Source organism: Asterias amurensis, chromosome 5 (assembly GCF_032118995.1).
Source record: "Asterias amurensis chromosome 5, ASM3211899v1".
NCBI lineage: Eukaryota > Metazoa > Echinodermata > Asteroidea > Forcipulatida > Asteriidae > Asterias > Asterias amurensis.
Genome location: NC_092652.1, coordinates 11570038 through 11597399, shown reverse-complemented (window position 1 = coordinate 11597399; position 27362 = coordinate 11570038). Strand labels below are relative to the sequence as shown.

The window sequence follows — 27362 nt, the reverse complement described above, 5'->3', positions numbered from 1 at the left end:
TAAAGGAACATGTTACCTTGGACCGGTCCAGTTGGTCATTGAAACCGTTTGTTCTAAAATGCACATGGTTGGAAAGATGTTTTAAAATTAGAATACAATGATCCACACAAAGATGCCTCGAAATTGCACGGTTTTCCTTCAACCTCGTCGACTAACACAGTCGGCTATTTATGGGAGTCAAATTTGGTCGACCGTGATTGTTCGCAAAGCAAAAAGAAAACTACGCAATTTCGTAGCATATTTTTGTGGAGCATTGTATTTTACTTTTAAAACATCTTTCCAACCATGTGCATTTATAACAAACGGTTACAAATGCTTGACCAACTCGTCCGATCCAAGGCAATGTGTCCATTTAAAGGAATGTTGTTGGCCCAATGACCAGGGCACTAATGTAAAGCGCATTGAGACACTATTGTAAAAATTACTCTATAGACCTTTCCTCTGTTGATAAACATGGCTAGTCGAATATTAGCAAAACAAGAAATTAATCATGTTATAAAAAATTTAGACTAAGTTCAACGTTTTCTGTAAAGATTCATGAGCTTAAATATTTCTTATAATTTGTTGAATTGATTCCAACAATATTTGTGTCACATTTCTACAACTATCACCAGCTGTTTTTGATTTGCATTGATGGTTTTCCATAGTTTGCAACCTCGGTTGGCTAAAAATTGGGCCGTGGCGTTGCAATAGAAAGCTCTATAAGAACTAGTTATTATTATTGTTATTATTATTATCATTTCATTGACAGGGATTTAGCGGCAAGGAACTGCCTGGTGGGATTGAAGAACACTATTAAGATCAGTGACTTTGGAATGTCTAGAGAGGACGACGTCTATACCATCAAAGGTGGAGCAATGAGGCAGATCCCGATCAAATGGACGGCACCGGAAGCCATGAACTATGGTAAGTTGTTACAGCCATGGAGGATAAATTTCAGACTTTTTCCACACACATGTACTTAAAGGAACTGGATATTATTGGTAATTACTTAAATTAATTGTTATCATAAAAACTTTCTTGGTAGGGAGCAATGGAGAGCTCCCTCTGAAGTAATTACTATAGTGATAATGGTGGCTTCTTACACAGCTCGCATATCCGCACTCAGTGACACTCAAGGTGCTTCAACATTCAGTGTTTTCCTGCATAGCATAAGGGACTAGGTCTGAATTATGGGACCAACTCCTTTTACATAGCACCATGTGATGTTTAACAAGGTGCTGTGGCGCAATATGCTGTCAATCAAACTAGGAACACTGGGGTGAACGCCTTCTCTCTTGGATAACTGCACTGGGTTCCTTGACTTGCTTTACACAACAGATGGGTCAATGACTTCACATCCCATTCGAAGGATGAAGCATCATGGTTAAGTGTCTTGCTTCAGGACACATCAGGACTGGGACTCGAACCTACACTCTGCTGATCAGAAACACCAGAGTTTGAATTCGGTGCCCCTAACCGCTAGGCCACGACACTATGTAATAAAAACTCCCCTTTGCGTGTGTGGCTTAGACGGTTGGTGTTACAGTCACTATTTGTTTTTCATTTTCAGGCAAGTACACAACGATGTCGGACGTCTGGAGTTTTGGGATCTTATTGTGGGAGATATTCTCACATGGTAGCACTCCGTATCCAGGGATGAATAATACAGAGGCAAGAGAAAAAGTTGAACAGGGTAAGTTGAAAAACTAATTTATTTGATAAATTTAATCACAATTATCTAGGCCCAAATTCATAGAGCTGCTAAGCACAAAAATTGGCTAAGCATGACATTTCTTCCTTGATATACACAGGATTACCAACCAAATTTCTCACTTGATTTTCAGGATAAGCAAACAGCTGAATACCAGTAACAAGCAATATGCAACAAATACACATTTGGTTGGTAATCCTATTTTTATCAACGAAAAAATGTCATGCTTAGCAAATTGTTGTGCTTAGCAGCTTTATGAAATAAACCCCTGTTTATTATTATAATACTAATAATAATGTGGGATTTGAGGCATTGTATGGTGAGGTATCAATGTATATTAGGTTTGCGGTAACACCATGTGTATGTCTACTTGTTCGTCACCTGACTTTGACTAGAGCAAATTGAAAACGTATTAAAACTGTAAAAAAAAAAACAAGGAAATGTTTTCCAATTGTTTAACAACAATAACGTGTGAAATAAAAGCTATTATCTTCAAGTACGCGCCAATCCTTGCCAGATTGCCAGAATGGAGTGGTGATATTGCACGGCTAATATCACTACATGCGTCTTGTGTGTTCTATGTCACGCACCAAGTTTGCTTGAAGATAAATACCTTATCACACGCGCGCTCCTGGAAATACGGAAAATATAGCACGTCTGCGTCCCTTCGGCCTCGTTGGATATGGGACGCAGACGCGCTATATTTTTCCGTATTCCACTAGGGCTTGTGTGATAACTTATAATACTTAATTCTTTGTGGCATGCCTCGTCCGAGTAGCCTAGTTCCCCAAACCCAACCTCTGGTGCTTCGGTTCAGTAGAGGTAGGGTACGAATCCGGGTTGTGAGACCTGTGTCCCTGAGCAAGAAACCTAACGATAACCTGTGTATATCAAGGAAGATAATTGATCTCTCCACCCAGGGGTAAATGGGTACCTGTGAGGGCAGAGATGGATCCTGTCATTGATTTAGCCGAGTAGCGCATTTGCTGGGCTGTATACTTCCCAGGGAGCTAGAATGGTTTTAGGAATGAAATAAGGCCCAGTGACCAGGGGTAATAATGTTGGAAGCGCTTTGAGATGCCATTAGAGTGTGAAAAGCGCTAAATAAAAACTTGTTATTATTATTATTGGTGTTTGAATCCCACTAATGAAACTTGTGCTGCTGAGCACATTGCTTTTAACCATAATTACTTCTTGCATTCTGCTCTATCAGCCAGGCTCCTAGTGTATGATAACCGTGACTGCATCCTTACGGACTGTGAATAAGGGCAGCCCCAGGAGCAGGTGGCAACGTGCCCCTGGTGGTAGTTGATATGGGCACCTTAGTTAAGTGTAGCCCTCACCTTAAGCAAAAAGTAGCTGTCTGGCCTTATTTGTAAGGTGATCTCTCATAAAAATAAAAATCTCTCATAAAAATAAAAATATGAAAAATTAAATTATTTATCGTCTCATTGTAGGTTATAGGATGCCCCCGGCACATGGTACCCCGGATGAGATGTACACACTGATGACAAGGTGCTGGGAGTATGGGGATGAGCACAGACCAAGGTTCAAGGAGATTCATGCGATATTGAAACGCCTCACCAAGACCGTCAAGTAGTCGCCACACAATCAGCTCAGTTGGTAACACTAACTGGTGTAAAGGCACTGGAAACATTTGGCAGTTTGTCAAAGGCCAGTTTTCTCACTTGGTGTATCCCAACATATCAATAAGATATCAAATCTGTGAACAGTTGGGTTTAATTGGTCATAGCAGTTGCAAGAAAGTAATGAAAGGAAAAAACAAAACACCATTGTCGCACAAAGCTGTTTGCTTTCAGATGCCTGAGAAAGGCTGAAGTCTTTCGCAGATTCATATATTTTTAGTGAGAAATTACTTCTTTCTTAAACAATGTGACTTCAGAGAGGGAATCGTTTTTACACAATGTTCTACACTATCAACAGCTCTCCATTACTTGTTGCCAAGTAAGTTTTTATACTAACAATTATTTTGATTTATTACCGATAGTTTCCAGTGCCTTTAAGTTTTACTTGTCACCGGCATCCTTTTGATATGAATTTGCACAGTAAGTGAACATGTAGGTGATCGTAATTGCAGAATTCAGCATTAAGCAGAGCCATAAACAGTCCACTGTGAAACCAGTGAGTATACTCAGAGCATTAGGCAGATGGGAAATGTATGTATTTACCGCATTGGCTGGGTGTGGTGCGCAGCATGGAGGCGCATATATATGAGCTAATAATAATACTATTCGGTTTTTATATAGCGCTTTATACACCATGTCTCAAAATGCTGCCAACATTATTACCCTGATCACCTGGCCATTACATTAAACCATATTAGCTCCCTGGGGAGTATACAGCCTATGCCGCCAATAGTGCACTAAGCTAAACCAACCACAAGAACCATCTCTGCCCTCACAGGTACCCATTTACCCCTGGGTGGAGAGAAGCAAACATAGTAAAGTGTCCTGCTCAGGGACACAAGTGTCACTACCAGGATTCAAGCGCACACTCTGCTGAATAGAAACACCAGAGCTTAATTTTAGTGCTCTTATTCGCTTGGTCATGACTACCCATGACCCAAGTGCAAACATTCCAGACACTGTTTTTACCTCATGGTTTAATATGCAATCTAAACCACGAGCTCACATGAACTGCAACTATACTTTAAATGTTATTTTATTTTTATAAGAAGATGAACAGTATGAATGTGTATACATTTTTGTTAAATTATGTACATGTACATTTAGTTATATCTCAAAATAAGTATTGTAATACTTTGTAAAACTGGTGCATAAAAACAGCTACATTTTCTTATTCATGTGGGATTAGGCAAAGCATCTCATTTCATTTAACTACAAGGATAACATTTTAACCAGGTGCAACCAGTTTGATATCCACCTATTCAGATTAAGTTTACCAAAAGGTTACACAAATAAGGTTATAGTAGTCAAAGTATCTTGTCATTTATTTTTGCATTTTTTTATCTATGGGGGACAGGGGTGGACAAGGGTTTGGAGGTTGGGGGTGGGGCGCTTACAGTCGCCATTCTCCGCTTGCAATTGCAGGGTGAGTGTTGAATTTCTGTGCTAACGTGGAATTCCCTGTTTCTGTAACTGCAGATTCTTTGCTAATGGTGGGCAGAGCCATGACATGGAGTAGGTTAATCAACAAGTTTCCTTTTCATAAAGAGGAACGGGTCCTCTAATTGTACATTTGTATATTTATGTACAGTTTTAGTCTTTTTATTCTTCTTTGAGATTAATTCACAGATCAGTGAATAGAATTCGTATTATACAGTATAAAATAGCATATTATGTAGATAAAGAATGAGATGAAATTTAATTGAGGGTTTAAAAGATGGATTGCACATGATGTCATTGACCACCCTTTTTTGATGAAACGTGCATGCATGAAAGGCTTTCAGTGGCTGAGAGTTGTCCGTACACGCGTGCACTTTTCCTCCATTGTTCATCATCAATAATGGCGGTGGATGACCCTTTGTTTGATCCATCTATGGACAGGGCCGTATTTAAAAGAGCTGCTTAGCTGCCGATTTTGTGCTTACTGCTCGATTTCCATTTCAGAGGGATGCTAACCGTAGGCACACGAAAAGGCATGCTAACCTTCCAGTGCTTACTGCATGGAAATAAATGACGTCACAATGCAATACATGGTGAACGCGCAATAGGGCTGCCTAATTTTTCTGCTTACCTGTGAAATACGCTTGCACCTTAGCAAATTTTTCTGCTACAGTAAGCATGAACATTTGCTTACCGTTAAGCAGCGCTTTTACGCACTGCTTAATGGCACCTACCTGGAACATCGAAGAGCATAAGAAAGGCAAGAGTGCAAAAAGAATTTTCGTGGAGCCAACATCCTGCGAATGGTGCCAGATTGGTTGATTGAAGCAGCGCTATGAAATTGGGCCAAGGAGGGTATTTGAATAGTAGACACCTATGGCTGTCATCTGAAATACAGAGAAATTTGTTTGTATGTAAATAATAGATATTTGTAACCATTGAATTTTTACAAGAACAACCATGATAACAACCATGATGAAGTGTCAGATTCGAGACCTCCCTTACAATCAGAAGTTGGGAGTATGTTTGTTTGTGTGGATGTATTTTATCCATCTATTGTCGGAAATTTGGCTGAGTTGACACTTTGAATTATCTGGAGAATGAAATTTGTATCTTGTAGCGCCATCATTTTTAGCTAGAATAATACAATGCCCCAGCAAGCTTTGGTAATATTATATTAATTTACTTTGCTTTAAGACTTATTCAGATGCCTTAGTTTGCATATTATGAATGTTTATATAATTACACAGAATTTGTACTTACTGTTGTACTTGTTGTTTGAGTTTTTTCTCGTTTTGTTTTCAATGTGTAATGGTTGGAACCGATATGTTTTGTACATTTTAAAACTTGGTATTTGATGATTTGAAAGGGTATTTGATAATTTCTAAGTTACATTGAAGTGTGATGTCACACGTTTACAACAAAGCCATATTTTGTCGTCAACTTGTGCACAGTTACATTCCTTGAGAATCGCAGTTAATATGATAGAATTTAGAAATTTACATTGGCATAATGTGGTGTGGGCAGGTCAGTTGTTGTGGGGAAATCAAAAGGAAACAAGTTATACCCTCGCATTTTGTTCTAAAGTTGAAAAGAAGTATGGTTTCATGAAACAAAAACATTTTTTTTTTTTTTTTTTATTTTTTTTTATTAAGACTAGTCTTATCTTGATTTAGGACGAGAACTTAGAACTAGCCTTTCATGTAATATCTCGCAGGACTAGTCCTGAGTTAGGACTAGTCCTAACCTTTTTCTAAATAGACCCCTGGTCCTCAAACTAATGAATACTGTTTGGCTGATGCATACAATCTATGGTATAGTATTAATGAACAGTATTTATATTTGCAACCAAATACAAATGTCTATTTATACGCCACCGGTTTGAAAAAAAGCACATCTCAGAACTTATTTTTGAAAAATTTGTAACATGAAGATACAGTGGTTAACCCAGGTTGTAGACAAATTATTTATTTATTTTTTAATAGTTGGTAACAATTAATAGGCCCTGTGGTTTAATATAAATAGTTTATGCAATAGCAATCATGGCATTTTATTATACGATGGTGTATAGGCTAGTATTAGTGATAACAACGGTATAATTATTATGATTGAAAACAAATTATTTTGATTGTTTACTGTACATTCATGCTGCTATGCAAATGTTAATTATAGCTAAATTAATTATGATGACTCTGTCGTGTTTATATTGTGAAAAGTATAGATCTTATTTAGACAATAGACAATCGTACTCGGAGGAAGAAATCAATAAAAAAAGTATTTTTAAAACTCTCTGTACGGGCAGATTTGTTTATTTGTTAAAGGCACTAGACACTTACGGTAAATGTTAGCATAACAAACTTCCTTGGGAACGAGTAATGGAGAGCTGTTGATAGTTTAAAACATTGGCTCCCTCTGAAGTTGTTGAGAAAGAAGTAAAGTCACAGTAAAATATTTTAATTTATTTCGTGACTTCAGCTGAGGTCTCGATTTCTAGCATCTGTAAGCACACAACCTCTTCCATTATTCTCTCGCAACTTCGATGACCATGATTCAGTTCATACTTTCACATGTTTGTTTCTTGTTGCATTATGTTGAGTTACACCAAGTGGGAGATGACTGGTCTTTGACAATTACCAAAGGTATCCAGTGCCTATAATCAGTTCGATTATTAGCTGGTTTGACCATTATTGGTCCCTATGTGTCCCTTATTTTGGCGCACGCGTCTAAATGAACCCCATAAAAAAACCCAGATTTTACCCAGGTTGTTTTCCCCCAGATGGGCCCAATCAATATGTATACAACGGGTTCATATGGGTCAACCCATATGGGACCCATATGAATCTTGGGTGCAGGGTCGGCTGGGCCTATGCGGGTTACCCCATGAGGGCCACGGTTTGACGATGGGTCCAATTTGGGATCCATCGTGTTACTTGGGGTAGTTTATTTTGGAAATCTCGCAACATAACAAATATTTTCATTAACATGCATTTAAATTCACGCATTTTCCCCTAATCCTCTCAAACTATTTTTTTTGTATCTCTTGATGCATCCAATTTCGTTTTCGTGCACACACTTTGAAATGAAAACAATTTGTTGTTTAAGCCGTGAGATTTTGTTGCACTGGTATTTATTTTGCTGTCTTTGTTTCTGATAATGTCAAAAAGCTTAAAATTATAAGGGGTCGTTTTGTTTAAAGGGTGTTTTTTCTTTCATTATTATCGATCGCAACTTCGATGATCGATTGAGCTCAAATTTGCATAGGTTTGTTTATTTTATGCATGGCGCTGAGGTACAGCAAGTGAGAAGACTGGTCTTTAAGCATTATCAATAGTGTCCAGTGTCTTTAAAGCGATTAAATCGGCCTTTTGTTTCAACAATGTGTGGAAAGTCAAGTTTTGTTAATATTTTAGTATCAAATGGAACAATGATTGGTAGACAGAATCGAGTATAAACTTGAAACAATTTCCTTGTGCAAACAAAGCGAGACCGCATGCAGTATGTACTAAATCGTTCGATCTACTTTCGGGAATGGAGGGAAGCACAGAAAAGAGAGGGAAACCAGAAAAGCATTCGGCTGTAGCTGAAAAGTCAAAAAGTGGATTAAACTAAAACGTTCATGGCAACCCACACTCCTTCAGGAAACCTGATAAGCATGATAAGGCCCATTTTTGGAGGCAGAAAAGTGGAAAAGGGCATCAGGAAACAACGTTCTTTCTGCTTTTCTGATAGTAGAAAAGTACTGTCCACTTATTCTCTACCCGCAAGGGTTAACAAGCCTCGATGGTCAGATCATGGTCAGATGTTAACTGTGTGGTATGGTCGAAGCTAACAATGATACCCGCCAACAGAGGGCGCTGTTTACAACGTTGAATCAATTAAACATGACTTCTCCCTAGAATCACCGAATTATGTGACAAAACTTACAGTTACACTGCGAGTAAAAGCTATTTGCTTCTTCAGTTTACTATAAAAGGCAGTGGTGGTGTGCACGATTCGGGGTTGTTTAATTTTAACAACAAACACACAAAAATGGCTGAAGCAGTAAGACCACGCAAAAAACATAGAAAAAAGGTAAGAATGTATTTTTTTTAAGGAACTCGCCAGAGTGCATCAGATCCCGTGTTACGTGTTTGATTTGGATTGTGAAATGACAAACTGAAACGGGGGTTCCCCGAATGAATTCAATTATCGCAATGTGACACAACATTTCAAATTTAATCAATCCATGTATAATTTGTATCAAATAAAAGACCACAATAAGAGCATCATTCTGATACGAATGACTTGTTTCCTGGTTAAATATTGAATGTGTTCCTGAGTGTTAGTGTTGACTGTTACTGTATCGTAGGAGGTCCTGTTTTCGAGGTGTCCCTAAAATCGTGGCAAATCTTTTACCTCTCTGTGCGCGATGTAAACCGTCCCTGGAAAACATTTTGTGGTTTTATTTGCCAAGCAAAGAGTCTCCTCTCCCTTGACCAAAACTTAGAAACACATTAGGCTCCACTGGCTGTTTGCACAATTGTAAAATGCAAAAAGTTTGGTATTTTAGGCATTTCTACTACAAGGTACAAAAATATGTCATAATGTTGAGGCCATACAAAAATATTTGCCCTCCCAAAAAGTTTCATCAAACACTATTTCAATTCACAATTCATGATGATCAAATCATGTGACTGAATATTTTGCTGAGCATTCTGAAAAAAATACAGAGGCTTAAAGAAGCCATGTGCCTTATATCATTTTCTAATCTAATATTTTTGGAGATTTTTATTTTTTAACCCTTATATCAATATTATTATTGTTAAAATTTAAACATCAGCTTGTTGATTCAATTATCACAGTTTATTTATACGCTTTATTATAATTTTTAAGAGAAAAAAAGGGAAACAAAACTAAATAAAAATCATATTTGAAAGCCAATAATTATTCACACTTTTTATTAAATTATTTATTTTTGTTATTTTTTGCAAATTACCATGGTAATTTTTAAAAATTCATTAAAAAATATTTTGAATAAAATGAAGACATCTGCTGGCTATAGAGTCATACACAGAGTCTCAAAAAACACTTGTAGTCACTGCAGATGTTTCTTCCATGTATGGGTTCACCGGGAAACCATACTTTCTTGTTTGCCGTGAAAACAGGAAAAACTCAAAACAAATGGGGCCAGTTGAAGTCATCGAAGATCGGTGTGTAGTGTGAACATTTCAATGTCCATCAAGTTTTAATATATGTTTGCGTACTTCATATTAACAAATGAAGATAATTAGGGCATCGGTTGATATATGGCATCATTATTTTGTTCTCAATTCAAAGAAAAAGGCATAATAGCGTGAAAACTGATAAGAGGAGGATACTGGTGTTAGGCAAAAAAAAAAAAAGCACCAGTTAATCGTCCGGATTTTTCAAAAAAGAGGAGGATGAGGGCCTTATTATTTATTATTTACAATTTTTTTTGAAAGATGGCCGCTTAGACCCCTTAGTATTTCAAATCAAACAGGCCACCAATTCTTCAGTGTGAATCAACTGCAAACTTATTTTATAGGTCTATTAGTTGCATGAGGACCTGTGTTAACACTACACTAATAACAGGGTCAGATAACACTAACAAGATTTGCTGGTAGTAGTGGAAGGAATTCACTAATATTGTTTTATGAAACAGACAGTTTCAATGTTTGAGAGCATCACATTTTTGTTTTTTACAAAAATTAAAAATAATTAATAGTAAAAAAAAGGATGCGGCCTCAAAAAAGGATGTGGGCGGGGACGATCAACTGGTATATATTTTTGTTGGCCTTTTATATGGTTATGATGTTTTTAGTTTGAAAATTATGACCGATGAGTTTTCTGATGTCTGTGATTATTTTTGACATTTTTGGCCCCATGGCCATGACACCAAAAAATATATACTTTTAATTACCAAAAATACATGTGCGAAGGATCCAATCACCATTAAATCTGGGCAGAAACTTATATAAAGTTTATTTTCTTTGTAATAAATAAACAATATTTTAAAAGCAATTGTCAGTCACCTTTGTTTTTTATCATTAATTTGACTGCTTTTTTTTTTAATGTAACCTAATTCAAGCTTCACGTATACACCTCTATTAATATTCATGCTTGACGTCATTACTCTTACTCGAAATGAGGCTATAGGCGCACATCCGCGAATGCTGGTCATCTCGCCACCTGACAAGCTCGCCACCAACAAAGTCGCCCCCTGCAAAGTCGCCCCCTGCAAAGTCGCCCCCTACCTGGTTCGCCCCGGGTTGAAACAAAGTGGCCCCCTGGCAATCTCGCACCCAAACAATGTCGCCCCCTAGCAAAGTCGCCCCCTGACAATGTCGCCCCCAGCCAATGTCGCCCCCTAGCAAAGTCGCCCCCAGATGTTGTTCGGAAAATAATTAAGGCTACAATAATTATGGTAAAAAAATATAGTTAAAACATTTTCAGAAAAATTTCCATCTGAAGTAATGTGCTTGTGGAAGATCTAACCCTAACCCTAACCCTAACCCTAACCCTAACCCTAACCCTAACCCTAACCCTAACCCTAACCCTAACCCTAACCCTAACCCTAACCCTTAATTATTTTCTGGGGGCGACTTTGCTAGGGGGCGACATTGGCTGGGGGCGACATTGTCAGGGGGTGACTTTGTAACAACTCGGGGCGAGCCGGTTAGGGGGCGACTTTGCAGGGGGCGACTTTGTTGGTGGCGAGCTTGCTAGGTGGCGAGATGACCAGCCCCCACATCCGCCGCCACTTGCAGTGGCTGCGCCTATGGCCCTGTTTTGGGCTAGAATTATGACGTACTCATGCATAAATATTAAGACAGGCGTATCCTCCCCTGTCCTGTTTTCACAGAAAACAGGTCGGAAAAAAACAACAACAATATAAATGAAAAGATGGGGATCAGAGGTAATACCAAATAGGCCTAACTATTAAAGTGAACAATGTCGAGGTATGTTGTTGAGTAAGCCGACGACGGAAGGAATGCAACTGTTTCTATTTTAGTCCTACATTTTGTGAGGGCAGCACATTTTGTTGGCATTACACAACTTGTTGCTTCTCTTTGCTAAAAAGGTAGTTTTTGATTTGTTTATTTATTACAGAAGGAGGGAAGAAGTAGCAAACATCAATCTGATGACAGAACATCTCAATTGCTCCAAGATGATGAAGATACTGAAGAAACCAAAGAGGAGTCACATGGCGATCAAGGATGTGCCAAGCCCAATGCTGAGGAGACCCTAGAACCTCCCCCCTCTGAAGATGTCTGTGGGAAAGATCAAACCGAAGACAGCTTCTTAGATCGGCCTGAAACTAAACAAGAGAAAGAACTTTCCAGAGTTAGGAAGTTTGATGAAGACACTACCGAATCTGGAGGAGCTTCTCCAACAAATATTGCTGAAGTGGAAGCCGCTGATGAGCAATGCCCTGAAGGAGCAGACCTTAAAGAAGCTGAAATAAAAGAAGAAGAAAATGTAGGTGATGTCAACGAGGAGAAGGGGTGTTCGAGTGGCACCAGTGTAGAGAGAGAGTTAGACGAGAGACCAAATGAAAGTAGCGAACAGAATCCAAATTCGTGTTTAGTTCCCGAGGAAGATGGACAAGGAGAGATTAAAGAAGAAAGAAATGTTATCGAAGGGAGTGAAATGGATGATAATGCAGAGGGCGAAACTGACACGTCTAAAGAAGCCAAAGATCTTAGAACAGATACATCTCCCGATAGTAACATTCTTGCTGTCTCCGATACCATCAGAGATGAAGACTTTGAAATATTAGAGGAGGATGAGAATCCGATCGCCTCAGCACCGCCCGACTTGGAAACAAGTGGTGAAACCACAGAACTTCCAATTAAAATAACAGCTGAACCATACTCTGAAAACACCCGCAATAATGATAAGATTGTAGATGGTGAAGGAGTCACAGATGAGTCACAGGAACAACTTCCACAAGCCACCGCCCCTCCTGTGCAAAATGAAGGTGCAACTGGACAAGACTTGGTGTCCGAAGCTACACTTGCAAAAGACCTAACGCAATGCCAGCTTGGGGAAGCAACTGGACAAGACTTGGTGTCCGAAGCTACACTTGCAAAAGACCTAACGCAAAGCCAGCTTGGGGAAGCAACTGGACAAGACTTGGTGTCCGAAGCTACACTTGCAAAAGACCTAACGCAAAGCCAGCTTGGGGAAGCAACTGAACAAGACTTGGTGTCCGAAGCTATACTTGCAAAAGACCTAATGCAATGCCAGCTTGGGGAAGCAACTGGACAAGACTTGGTGTCCGAAGCTACACTTGCAAAAGACCTAACGCAAAGCCAGCTTGGGGAAGCAACTGCCGTCCCTGTATACGCAGAGCATTACGGACAGATAGCGAATCTAAGTGAAGAGCTCGTAATTACCGAGAGCTCAAGTCAGATTCTGTCTCAACAGGCATTGTCGACACAATCTGAGCATTTGAATCCAGGGACGGAGACAAAAAGTAATGAGGATGTATTGAGAACTGAGACCAGTGGAGGCAGTCTGGTATCACAGCAGGAGGGAGTGACGAGGGCTACAGTACAGCCCATGACGGTGGATGAGCTGGAAATATTCTACCATAACCCAAAGCTGAAGCAGCAAGAACAATTTGTGGAACGATTTGCTAAGGTAACAGACAAAATATCTATGTAATAGTTCTCCTTCTTAAGGTGAGCAGAGTATACTGTTCGAAAAGTCATGACCAAACAGGCTCTTTTCCAGAGCCAACACTCCCTCAAAAGAGAATTATTACATGATTTTATCTGCAGGTTGACTATTATTTATAGTTAGTTATTATTCTTCACACCACGCAAAGCTTCAAACATCACTTACAATAATTTTTGAATGAAGTAGGAGTTTTACAGTTACAGAATTTGTTTAAGTGACTTGTATCAAAGCAATAAAAATGAAAGGTTCTGAGTAAAAAAAAAACTATTGTTGACCATCATTCCAGACAATTTCAAAACTTACAATACTACTTTTTTTGAAAGGAGTTAAGAGTTTTGACAACTTAATATGTTTTATAAACCTTTTCCGAAGTTTGAAATTTCTCTTTGTTCCCAACATTGAATTTTTATAAAAAGTACAGTATTGTTCAAGGGCTATTTTACGTGTGAGAGGATGTTATTAATGCTTTCAGTAATAACAAGATTTATATTAAGATTTATTAGATGCCAAATTTGCATTGGGGATAAAAAATATTAATTTGGGGTTTACCCTTACACTTTGAGTGTTAGCACTGTGTAATCAGTACTTTCTAGAGTTCTGTGACAAAATCACAAGCATATTACTCAGGTGGGGTTCGAATCAACAACCTTTGCATTATAAAGCAGTGTCTTACTACAACCAGACCACCAAGATTGCCCGGTACCTAAAGGCAATTTGAATCCTATATTTTAGCAGCGGGTACGCAACAACGCTGCTCTAGAATGCAACAGTCATGGGTTCGAATCCGACCCATGTAATATGCTTGTGATTTTGTTCACAGAACTCGGGAGATTACACACTGAGTACACAGTGCTAACACATCGGTGTAAGGATAAAACCAAAATTAACTACAAGATTGTTTTTCTGGAATTCTTGTATCTGTAGCTTTGCAACATCGAGCGACATGAATTTTATGAGTTGGTGATAAACTACTTCAAGGCTCGGAATAACATGCTCGCCATCAGAGCTGATATAGACAGCTTACATCATGAGTACACGTCCCTCAAAGAGCGACTGTGGACCATCAAAGATACTCACGTACTCGCCAAGGTAAGGGATTGTTACAAAAGTCAGAACGGTAAGAAATAACTAGTTCTTAATCAGCATTCACAATAACTGTCTCAATGCGCTTTTCATTAGTACACTGGTCATTGGGCCATGAACATTCCTTTAAACTTTCTCAGCTCCATGGGAGTATACAACCTGGGCAACAGTTTATATAGCTCCAAAACCTTTTGTCAAACATAATGTGAACCTCTACCCTCGCATGGACCCACTTATACCCCTGGGTGAAGAGGAGCAACTATAGTAAAGTATCTTGCTCAAGGAAACAAGTGTCGTGACCGTGTTTCAAACCTGATGACTTCATCACCAGAATTTGAATTTGATGCTCTTAACCACTATGCCTTGACACCCTACATGGCCGAATGGTCTAGTTGTGCGGACCCAAGCTTTGGTGTTGTCAGCAGCAGAGTATGGATTTGAATCCCAGTTAATACACTTTTGCCCTTGAGCAAGGCATTTATGTAACCATAATTACTTTGTAAAATGTTGGAAAGATAGTACTTTCTGCTCTACCAGCCAGGCTCCTAGTCGATGGTTCTGTATGCCTACATCCTTAGAGACTCTGAAGGTTGTAAACCTGTTTCCATCCTTATATTATACTAGACTGTGAAAACTTGTTTCAGCTCATCTAGTAGCTAGCAGTGGTCTCTGGTGACAGTGTGTTTTGGCTGTCAGCCCAAATCAGCAAAATCAAATGCAAACTTACTACTAAGATAAACTATGGCTAGCTTTAATTAGACAATGTGAACATATTTCAATTTGAAATACTTGTATTCATCATTTTCTAGGGTATGTGCGCCGACAACGTCGTCGTGAAGGAGAACTTTGTCTACCAGACAGTGCATTTTAATCAGGACGTTCACCGTGACTTGGAGAGGCACATGAAGTACACTCGCTCCAATTACCACGACACGTTTGCTCTGTGCTCCTACACGGCCCAGCTCTCCAAGCTGCAGATTGAGTCTTACATCCACCAGTTGTATTTACGGAATCCCCTCCTCATGGATGTCGCCCAGGATGGTCCAGTCACAGGTACGTGTCTACATAAGTAATAATAGTACAAGTAATTCGTAGCACTTTTCACTATAACGTCTCAATGCACTTTACACAAGTGCCCTGTTCATTGGTCTCATGTGTTGTGTAACGCATGTAAAACAACCCAGTGCACTTATCGAAAAGAGAAGGGTTTTCCCCGGTGTTCCTGGCTGTGGCTGCTGTATGGGCCGTAGCACCTTGTAAACCCTTTAGAAGGTGCTAAATAGTTGGGTCTCAGAATCCATCACTGCAATAACCTATCTTTCTTAATGATTGTATATACTCAGCGCCACCTTGTTTGGTAGATACGTGCGCTATAAGACTTTGATATTATTATATCCTTTCAGCTCATTTGTCTCCATTGAGTTCAGAAAGGGAATCTCAAATGGCCAAACTCAGAGACTGTATCTCTGTCTTATTCTGCTTCCAAAGACGGCCGGTCAATGATGTGGAGTTCTTGAAGACATCAAGAAGTTGGCTTGGTAGAATGGTAAGAACCATATTATAAGTTATCACAGTTGCGCAAGTTGAACATGGAAGAATCTAAAGCGATTCTGCGTCAAGAGTTGAAAATGGGACACAGAGGCACTATGTTATTTTGTGTTCAACGAGTGTGCATGTGAAAACGACTTTACACATGTATCTGTAATAATCTTTGATCATACTTCATGTTATTGTTATAGCGCCACCATGTGTTCAGACTTGGCGCATGACACAGGTATGATAGTGCTTGTTGAATAAAGGTAGCCATCTTGAGTTTATACCAAATGCACATTGTCTCCCACTATTACAATTCTTACAGTACCTATTCCTCGTTTGGAAAACTACCTTTAATCGTAACTGTACTTTGTCACATTGCTCAAGAGAATATATCAAAGTTTGTTTTTTGCCTAACACCGATATATTACAATCACTTTATATACTAAAGATGCAAGCAACGTTGTCTTTTCTTCTACATCTACATCTATGCTAATTCTCGTCAAAGCCTGTTTAGCAACTGGACAAGGGGAGAGAAGACAATGAAGAAGTTTCAGTTTTAGATGTGGGAGGAAAACCCCTAGAGAATTGTTCCAGGGGAAGACCCACGCAGTCAAGTAGGGACTGGAAAAAACCTGATCCATTTAGTGCCCCTGGTGGGATTCGAACCTGGATCCCAGAGTTGGAATGCGAAGCAAGATACCACTACACTATTGCTGGGCGGCTAGTGCGACAGTGTTCTAGTTTAGACTATTGAGTACTTAACCGCGTTGTGACTACCATTTTACTCAGATAATCGTGCTGCCACGACTACTACAAAAATAGTCGCAACTACCGTTTAGTGAACCAATTGTGTCACTCACGACTATTCGAGACAACATAATTAACTACGCAACCGCGAGCACCCCTTCATGTGCCGGATACATCTATGCGACAAGGAAATTATATAAACACGACAGTCATCGGGAACCTACCGGTCTTAGGAATACCACAAAAACATCTTGCAAATGAGGATGTACAACACATTGTTACCATGTAAGAATTCAATTTCTGTTAATGTGTTGTCTACACTGCACTTCAAAGCCTGTTATACATACTCGTAGCGCTGGCCCCAAAAAAAGTTTTCCCCTTTTTCCACGACCTGCTCACAATTTTTTTCTTCTGCACATCGCTCACATGCCTGATTATGCCGCGATGATCTGTGGATTAAAATTGAGTTGCGACTAGTGTCTTAGACGCGATCAATTGAGGCGCGAACAGACAATTAGTAAATTTCACTTGTCGCCCAGCACTACACTAAACACCAAACTAACAGCCTCCTTATACTTTTATTTTTTGCTCTAACAGGTTGCAACCTTCCTCAGATTAGCTACACTTGAAGATCATCTGTTTCTGCTGAACCACATACTGCGGTCTCCTGCAGGTATCGATGGATGGGCAGCAAGCTACCTCCAGATAGCTTGTCCATCTCATCCATCACAACGAGGGGAGAGCAGCGAGAGGTGGCCGTACTCTCTCGGCAGCCCTGTCTTGGATCACTTTGTCAATATGCTTGCCTTCTTCATGAGGCCCATCAAGTAAGTCTTTTTTAAGGGTTTTTTATGTTTTTTGTAGATCAGGTTTTTGGCCATGACATGAATCCCTACTCACAGTTAATGAAGATGTATGTTATCTAATTTACCTGTCGAAATTCCAGCTTCATTAGTTGTCAAGTTATTGAGAAAAAAGAAATAAAAATCACAGAGCAATGTTTTCAGGAGGATCGCGTATATACCAGAACTGGTAAATACCTTATACATGTTAAAATAATGATCATCTCCTGAGATGAAAATCCTTTTTGTGACATTGTTTTTTCTCACTTCTCAAAAACTAAAGCACCTCAGTGAGTAATATTTTCTACCATCATTATCTTCAGACCGTGTTAGTTTAAAGCCATTGGACCCTTTCGGTACAGAAAAAAAAAAGTTCAAAGATTTACAAATAACTTACAGGGTTTACAGAAGGTAGTGGTGAAAGACTTCCCTTGAAATATTATTCCATGAAATGCTTTACTTTTTGAGAAAACAGTAAAACAATATCAATTCTCGTTAGCGAGAATTACGGATTTATTTTAAACACATGTCATGACACGGCGAAACGCGCGGATACACAGGTGGGTTTTCCCGTTATTTTCTCCAGACTCCGATGACCGATTGAGCCTAAATTTTCACAGGTTTGTTATTTGATATAGAAGTTGTGATACACGAAGTGTGGGCCTTGGACAATAGTGTTTACCGAAAGGGTCCAGTGGCTTTAATGTAAATCTGTGGACATTGTGTTTTTGTGTCGTACAAAAAGTACCCAGACCCCTTTAAGATTAACACTTGCTGTTAAATCCAGGTACAGGTCAGAGTTTCTGGCCAAGATCAAGAAGTCTGTGACTCCAAACCCATCTGAGAAACCAGGCCCTTTCAACTGGACATTACTGGATGAAGACGGAGAAGAGGTGGGTTGGAGATCATTGTGACTCGTAGCTGACTGTTTAAATTTCAAATTAAATTGTTACATTTATAACAAACTATTTTCTCAAATTGTCATGCCACAATAACAGATGGTGAAAATTTATTGGTCGAGAAAACATTACGTGTGATGACGCACAGCGCAGAGGGTAACATAATTTTATTTTAAACAGTGTACATTATACCCCGTTCACACAGCGCTACGACCTTAAGAAGATCATGCCAATCACACCGATCTCAAAAAATTATCAAGTCAGGGTATAATCGTCATCAAAATCCAGCAATTTGTCAAATTGAACACTCAGCCCTTCATTACTGCTTCGTAAAAAGCTGCCACTATGATTACTGACTACTACACCATGACCAATGCCGACCGAGCGGTTTTCTACTTCGAAATGGTTGCCGATGCTAGCATGCTGCTTGTACGATAATGGCGTTCCCACAATGACTTTGCCCCGCCTATTGATGGCCACGACCCAGCTACGATTATTTTGAACATGTTCAAAATAAGCGTGGGGAGAGCTTGCAGCTTCCCGACCTTCCCGATCCCACACCGACCAAACCACGCTCGTGGAGATCCTCCCACGTTTGGCCCACGATTGGTCCGCGATTGGTCATGCTCTCGGCTACTTTTCCATCATAGTAGAAGCGGCGTACATGTACATGTGTGAACGGGGTTTTATCGTCCCCACTGTTGGTCGATTTTAAACGTTTTGTACAATTAGAAACAGCCCTGGGTTCAAGGGAATAATGAAGATTTATTTTTATTTGATCAACTGTTCGTCTGTTATTTTAAATAGGCCTACCCCATTGTAATAATGTTTGAAGATGACAACAAAATGTGTCCTTAGAAGAGGAATATGTTACCATGGTATAAGAAAACACCTGTTGCCACTGTGTTGTGGTCCATAGGTTTTGTCACCCTCAGGGGGAAATAGCACCCTCGGCATCACCTGCTTGGTGTTCAAGGCGCAGTAAAACTAAAAAACTAAACAAAAGAAAAACAGACATATCAAAATTAGTCCTTGAAAACCTGTGACATGTATTAAATTTTGAGAAAAGATTTGAACGTTCAGGTACAAAGACAAGATCAAAGATTAAGTGGTAGAGAGTTCCAGATGCGTGGCGCAGCTGAAGAAAAAGACCTGTCACCCCAGGAGTGTCGAGGCTTGGGTTCAATGAGGAGAACCATGAAACTTGATCAAAGATTTCTTGATAGCGTGTAAACTTGAATTAGTTCTGAGATAAAGTGGAGAGCCTTGCATCCATGTAGAAAAAGCCTTTGATCCGTGCTGTGTCTTTAATTAGGCACTCTTTTGACACTTTTCTTTGTATAAACTTCTTTGTTTCGGTTTCTTTTCCTCTCCAGCGCCTCAGATTAGTCGTTTAGATAGAATGCGCTATGTAAATGCTTATTTATTATTATTTATTATTTATTATTTCTGATTGAACTTGGTTCCACAGGATGAGGATACTGATAACACCTTACTGAACGAGAACGACCTGGTCGCCATCTTGGCTCAGTATCCATTTGATAAGATGTTCAAATACGTCCTGCAGATGACGGACTCGGGTAAGTCTTTTTTCAAATGAACGGGCTTATTAATCACTCGAATGCCACTTGACGCCTTTTCTCAACAAAAACTTTCTAAACTGAGTCAAAAAGGAAAAGTTTTTTAAAATCCTGTTTTGTTTGGTCATCCATATTGGTTGGTAATAATAAAAGTCCCTCAGACCTCGGACAATCCATTGTCTAGCATGGGCAGGCATGCACCTACCATGCTATGCTTTGCTTCCCCTGTAGACACAGGGAGTGGAGTGCATCTATCATTCACAACCATGAGCAAACTCGGGTGCTAACTAGCCTTGCTCAAGGCAGTCGCATTATTCGCTCCGAAAAGACGCAGCTGTAAACCCACCCGCCGTATACCCTGTGCATGGTGTGTGCGATCACACCGAATGACCCACCCGTATACACACTGTCACATCGCACGAATACTGTTTACACAAGTCATCGCACTCGTACACCACTAACCGCATGCGGAGGCCGTCAGGCCGACAGCCTTGTCGGATCTGTATCTTCCCGTTTTAATGTGTTGTATTGAAAAAATTCCAATAGTGGACGAAATTGGGGGGGCTCTAGGATATGCTAGTATGCAGCTCATGAATATGTATATCGTTCGTCAGACCTATCAGACAACACAGGATGTGAGGCAAATGAATTATTCATTGTGACGTCCAATCACGCACTTCCCTTATCACGACCTTTGGACCCTATCATGCGTCCGTGGTGGTGGTGTGTGAGGTAAACATGTCTCGTCTTTCGCGGGCATTATGGTAATGAGCTGACCGTGGGAACTCCTCGCTTATTATAGTAATGAGGTCAGTGGCTTAAACACAGATCCTACAAGGCTGTCGGCCTGACGGCCTCCGCATGGGATGCGGATAGTGTACGGGGGCATCGTGTAGTGTGATGTTACGCACAGTGAATACGGGTGGGTTTTACGCACAGTGAATACGGGTGGGTTTTTATACAGCGGCGGTCTTTTTTCGGAGTGAATAATTCGACTGCCTTGAGCAAGGCTAGGTGCTAACCTGTATTTGCCATGTGCCCTATGCATGCATGGTTGATGTTTCACTCAAACCATGTAGCCGATTGGTTCAGCATAGTATGGCAACAACAAGGTGACAATGTATTAAACGGGAAAAAATATATATATGTCAATTATTTTCCTAATAAATGAGATATTTCATTCGGCAAAAACCTCTCATTTATCGATAAAGAATCGGTTTTGGTACAAAACATTTGCTGGCAGTGAAAGCACTTAACGTAATCCACTACATACATAAACTGATAAACCTGGAGAAGTTTGAGAGCACTCAGCCAACTCGGTCACAAGAAAATAGTGAAAAACCAATTGTACATTTTGCATGACATCGATGCAAAAAAGAAGGAATAAAATGCTCACTGAGCGATAAACTCCAAATGCGGAACTAGCAGCACAAAGCTGAACAATGCTGCATTACAAGGTAAAAATATTGATAAAAATTGCACAGATAAAGGAAAGTTAGGGGGTTCGGGAACAGAGCTTAACGAATCAACTTGGTGAACCTCACATATTAAAAATAATGTTTTTTCTTGGCGTTTTGATATAGATGGAGAGTCCTCATACTCTGTGGAGCGTGTAGGGAGCCATCATATCATGCAGTTAATAGCCTTTGCCTCAAGCCTGATCCAGGTTCTACATCAAGGAGTGCAGACGTTCAACAGGTCACGCTATCGGCAGTTTGTCAAGCGCATTGGAAGACTAATCAGGTACAAAAACAAAATCAAATTCTTGTCTAAAATTCACCATTGTAAAATGTTTTGTGTTGTTTTAGTTGTTCAGGGAACCAAGCTAGACTAGGGCGATGTTTGCCCAATAACTCATTCCGCCCACAGGCAGGATTTTTAGAAATAATTTGACAACAGTCTTGGGTGCTCCGCCACAGAAGGCCTTGTCCTTGTCTGGGATGACACCCTCATTCATACATATTCATTCAATATTGTGTAACTCAGTTGTGTCTATTTTTATTTAGTCTATCACCTTGGAAATAAAATAAAAAAACAAACGATCAAACAAGGATCCCTGGTTGTGTCTCCAATCTTCCCTGTCCTTTATGCAGGCAGCCAACTCTGTTGTGTTCTCTGCCCCAGCAAATTTCTCCTAAAAACACCGATATAGCTCAATCTCTGTCTTCCCCTCAGCTTCACCCAACGAGTTGGTTCCCACGATACCAGACTGCTTGCAGGCAGCTCAGGGTGCCTGTCTTCCCTGTCCTTTATGCAGGCAGCTGTTGTGTTCTCTGCCCCAGCAAATTTCTCCTAAAAACACTGATTTAGCTCAACCTCTGTCTTCCCCTCAGCTTCACCCAATGAGTTGGTTCCCACGATACCAGACTGCTTGCAGGCAGCTCAGGGTGCCTGTCTTCCCTGTCCTTTATGCAGGCAGCGAACTCTGTTGTGTTCTCTGCCCCAGCATATTTCTCCTAAGGACACCGATATAGCTCAATCTCTGTCTTCCCCACAGCTTCACCCAATGAGTTGGTTCCCACAATACCAGACTGCTTGCAGGTACATGTAGCTCAGGATGCATCCAAAAAGGCCCTACCATGCCAATCCAAGTATGCGATCTTTGTGAGATCCGAGGCAGCATGCATACCGCACTAGTCCACAATCTCTTCGCAAAGCGTTTGATTGGCTGCCATATGTGCCACAGCACCGTGTCCACTCTTACAAGGTGCTACAAAAGAATATGTCTCATACTTCAATAGGTAGCTCCACATGCATGTACCTTGTAGGGAATAATACTGACCCCTTTCTTTGCCCTTCGGGGTGTGACAAAGCAGTGTATATATGTATAAGAACCAAGTATTGTTATTATTAACACTCATATATCAGGCACACAGTGCAGCAGGTCTCCGATCACTGGCTGAACTACCACAGTTGGCGTCGGGATGTTTGCCACGATGCCGATAATGTTAAGCCGTCCATCGAGCCACTTGAACTGCAGCACAGTCTACATGATCTACAGGTGGAATTTGACCATTTCTTCTTCAGAGCGACAAGGTGTATCATGTCGGCTCCAAGGTACGTATAGAGACTTTACCTGAGGTGTCAAGCTATGGTGTTTCTGTTCAGCAGAGTGTGGGTTCGAGACACTGGTGTGCAGCAAGGGTGTTTTTTCTTTTGTTGTTCTCTTGCAACTTTGATTACCAATTGAGTCAAAATTTTCACAGATTTGTTATTTTTATACTGTTGTTGGGACACACCAAGTGAAAATACTGGTCTTTGACAATTACCAAGTGGTCCAGTACCTTTGAACATCACAACCATTGGGAAAAACTACTAACATGACGTTTGATAAGTTGTACCTTCTATTTTGTTTTCTGTCATTAGCACGTTTGTAACACCCATTTCAGACAGGCGAATAGATTACGAGCAACTCTAGGTCGGTTGGTTTCAGACAGGCGAATTTAACATAGCATTTACATTGGCTCGGCTCATGACAAGATCTGCATAGATCTGAAATCGAGGTGCCTTAGAGCCGCTCCAAACAACTACAACAGTCAGTCTTTTTACTTCCAGCGCGTCCAGTTGCTTCTAACTGTTTTAGACGTCAAATTTGTTATGTACTTAATTAAGAATTTGGTTGGGCACGACTCTGAAGCGCCTGTCTGAATTGGGTGTATGATGTGCTCTCATCTACTACTGGTTTGTGTTTGTCCCCTGTAGACTTGGGACATGGCAGTTCATGACCAACATGCCCTACACTAGTCTATCCTCCATCATGATGTGGAACTTGCTGTGGTTCCTACATCAGAATGAACACAGCCGGGGAGAACCAACGCCGGGTTCCAACTCAAGAGAAGACGGCTACACCTGGAGCCTTTCTGGTAAGTTTGGAGAATATGTTTGGGGGGAGGACACTTTTTATACCATTGCCACTTTGTACCCTGGACACTTTGTACCTTATTGGCAGGTTCGGATTGACTTTAGACACATAGTACCTTGGACACTTCATACCTTTTTACAAGACACTTCATACCTTCTTACAAGACACTTCGTACCGTCTAACAAGACACTTTGTACCTTCTTACAGGACACTTTGAACCTTCTTACAAGACACTTGTTACCTTCTTACAGGACGCTCCGTACCTTCTTACAAGACACTTCGTACCGCCTAACAAGACACTTTGTACCTTCTCACAAGACACTTCGTACCTTCTTACAGGACACTTCGAACCTTCTTACAAGACACTTGTTACCTTCTTACAGGACGCTCCGTACCTTCTTACAGGACACTTCGAACCTTCTTACAAGACACTTGTTACCTTCTTACAGGACGCTCCGTACCTTCTTACAGGACACTTCGAACCTTCTTACAAGACACTTGTTACCTTCTTACAGGACGCTCCGTACCTTCTTACAGGACATTTCTTACCTTCTCACAAGATACTTCGAACCTTCTTACAAGATACTTTGTACCTTCTTACAAGACACTTTGAACCTTTTACACGACACTTCATACATGGAAATAAAAATATTTTAACTTGAATGTTTACGTAGCATATAAAAAAGGAAAAGTGGTCATAATTCATTTTTTATGAATGCCCACGGTACGAGTGACCAGTGTCCTGAAGGTATCAAGTTTCCAGGATACAAAGTGGAAAGGTACGAAAAGTCTGACATTCATAATGTTTGGGGGAGAGCTTATGTATGAGGGGGCACTGATTTGAACTTGGGAAGTGGCAACCGATTACACAGTTTGCAGGACATCGATTAAAAAAAAAAGAAATTAAAACTTCAACGGGAAGTTAGTTTTATTTATTTATTATCAAATATGACATTTCAGACAGAAATATTTCAAGGGATGTTTTCTTCTTATCATCATCATTAGACCGTGTAAGTGTTATGTCAATCTGTGATCTTCCTGATTTGTTTTCTTACAGATTCCGTAATGTTCCTTTACTTGTTTCTTTTATTGATATTAGATCCAGCCAATAAGGATGAGTTTGAGGTCAAACTAATGGACATGCCCATGTCGGAGGTCATCTACCTACTGACGACCTTTGCCAACATGTGCAGTGCTCGGTCAGCTAAAGAGAAAAACTTCATAGACTTTGTTGTTGAGGAAATATACGAGGTATGTGTCTTATTTAAACTAGCTAATTTGGGGATGGGGCGAATGTTCTCAAGGCACTGGACACGTTTGGTACATGTACATTTAATTGTCAAAGACCAGTATTCTCGCTTGGTCTATTCCAATATATGCATAATATAATAAACCTGTGAAAATTTGGGCCCAATTGGTCACCGATTTTGCAAGAGAATAGTGAAAGAAAAAACACCTTTGTTGCATTACTTTGTGTGCTTTCTGATAATAACAAGTTCTTATATAGCGCATTTCACAATAAACCGTATCAATGCGCTTTACATTTAGTCCCCTGGTCATTGGGCCAATAAACATCCCTTTAATCTTTCTCAGCTCCCATTAGGGAGTATACAGCCCCAAGCTGCCGTGGCGCTCCGAAAGCTTTTCATTCACAATATCAACCTCTACCCTCGCAGGTACCCATTTATACCCCCTGGGTGAAGAGAAGCAATAACAGTGTAGTATCTTGCTCAAGGACACATGTGTCACGACCGGGATTCGAACCCACACTCCGGTGAATTAGCACAAGAACTTGAATTCGATGCTCTTAACCAGTCGGCCGCGACACTCTGTGCGTATTAGAAGGCTTCAGCTGAAGAAGGCTTCAGCTGAAGTCCTTTATTATACTCAGTCTCCAATAAAAATAAACAAAAATTATTTACATCTATTCCAAACGAATGACTGTGACGAAGTGAGAGATAAAATTAACAAGCCCGCCAAAACAAAACTTCTGGCGCTTTGCTTGGTTAAAACAAAAACAATGTAATACATCGATTTGCTACCTAAATGTAATACAGCGTGACCCAGAAACACAGCTATGAGTTTGGAACTCTGCACTATGCAGCACAGGGGAAGCAACAACTTAGTGCTTGCAATATATACATGTGTGCATGTGTAAGCTGGGAACATGCCAAGTACAATGAAGGTTGAGTGAGAATAAGGCATTTTATCCTTTATGGTGATAAAAGGAATTATTTGAGTGAGAAATAGATTACATGCACCTCTCTCTCAAAAACTACATTACTTTAGAGGGAGCCGTACATGTATCTCACAATGTTTTCTACTATCAGCAGCTCTCCACTGCTCTTTACCAAGTAAAATTTTATGCTAACGATTATGTTGAGTCACTTCCAAAAGTGTCCAATAGTGCCTTTAAAGGCAATGGAAACAATTGGTAATTACTTAAAATAATTGTTAGCATAAAATTTTACTCGGTAACGAATGATGGGGAGAGGTTGATAGTATAAACATTGTGAGAAACTACTCCCTCTGAAGTGCCATAGTTTTTGAGAAAGAAGTAATTTTCCACGAATTTGATTTTGAGACCTCAGATTTAGAACTTGAGGTCTCAAAATCAAGCAATTAAAGCACACAACTTCGTGTAACAAGGGTATTTTTTGTTACATTCTATCTCGCAACTTCGACGACCGATTGATTTCAAATTTTCACAGGGTTGTTATTTTATGCATATGTTGAGATACACCATGTGAGAAGAGTGGTCTTGGATAATTACCAAGAGTGTCTTTAAAAGATGCATTATTAGGGAACGATTGTACACAATTTAATGTTTATTTTTTTGTTCCTTTTTAGTTGGCGTACCTAAGAACTCACACCAGAGAATTCTGTTCCAAGATTGGGCGTGAGCTTCTTTCAGCCATAGCAACCACCCATCCCTTCATCATCTCGACACTGCTCCACCAAGTCCAAAAAAGCTCACAGAATGTTGGCGCTGTAAGTTCGAATCATTTTTGTAATTTTTATGTTAAGCCCGGTTCATACATCATGTCAAATGTGAAGTCGAAGCAAATTTCCTGTTTTGATTTGATTGTCAGGTACAACGATGTGCTTGATTAAGAGTTACCACTTCCAATTTGAATTTCTATCGAGACAGTTGCTATGTTACATGATTAGCGGCAAACTTTTGCTAGTTGCTTAAAAGAAGGTGAACACACATTCATTATTCTCAATGGATGTGTATGACACAATGGTATAAAGGTTTGCTCATGTGTAGAGACTTGCCCCAAACCATTTGACATACCTGTACATGTGTAGCAACTGTCTCTATAGTCTGAAGAATTCAAATGTATTT

General features: G+C 40.0%; 2 protein-coding genes across 4 annotated transcripts in view; both read left to right on the top strand.

Moving 5' to 3' along the window:
• The window catches only part of LOC139937176 (tyrosine-protein kinase Fer-like), a 47821-nt gene extending 40765 nt beyond the window's left edge, over positions 1 to 7056 (top strand). For both annotated transcript variants that reach the window (XM_071932232.1, XM_071932231.1), the window contains exons 15-17: positions 752 to 906; positions 1553 to 1675; positions 3151 to 7056. In XM_071932232.1, the coding sequence (XP_071788333.1) occupies positions 752 to 906; positions 1553 to 1675; positions 3151 to 3293 (421 nt within the window). In that variant the 3' untranslated portion in view covers positions 3294 to 7056. The remainder of the gene's footprint in view (positions 1 to 751; positions 907 to 1552; positions 1676 to 3150) is intronic.
• Positions 7057 to 8514: 1458 nt separating this feature from the next.
• LOC139937207 (ectopic P granules protein 5 homolog) overlaps positions 8515 to 27362 on the top strand; it is a 63577-nt gene continuing 44729 nt past the window's right edge. For both annotated transcript variants that reach the window (XM_071932288.1, XM_071932287.1), the window contains exons 1-13: positions 8515 to 8850; positions 11890 to 13425; positions 14389 to 14553; positions 15357 to 15600; positions 15951 to 16093; positions 17428 to 17657; positions 18460 to 18565; positions 20043 to 20151; positions 21735 to 21894; positions 23020 to 23208; positions 23854 to 24014; positions 25113 to 25264; positions 26864 to 27004. In XM_071932288.1, coding sequence (XP_071788389.1) covers positions 8809 to 8850; positions 11890 to 13425; positions 14389 to 14553; positions 15357 to 15600; positions 15951 to 16093; positions 17428 to 17657; positions 18460 to 18565; positions 20043 to 20151; positions 21735 to 21894; positions 23020 to 23208; positions 23854 to 24014; positions 25113 to 25264; positions 26864 to 27004 — 3378 coding nt within the window. In that variant the 5' untranslated portion in view covers positions 8515 to 8808. The remainder of the gene's footprint in view (positions 8851 to 11889; positions 13426 to 14388; positions 14554 to 15356; positions 15601 to 15950; positions 16094 to 17427; positions 17658 to 18459; positions 18566 to 20042; positions 20152 to 21734; positions 21895 to 23019; positions 23209 to 23853; positions 24015 to 25112; positions 25265 to 26863; positions 27005 to 27362) is intronic.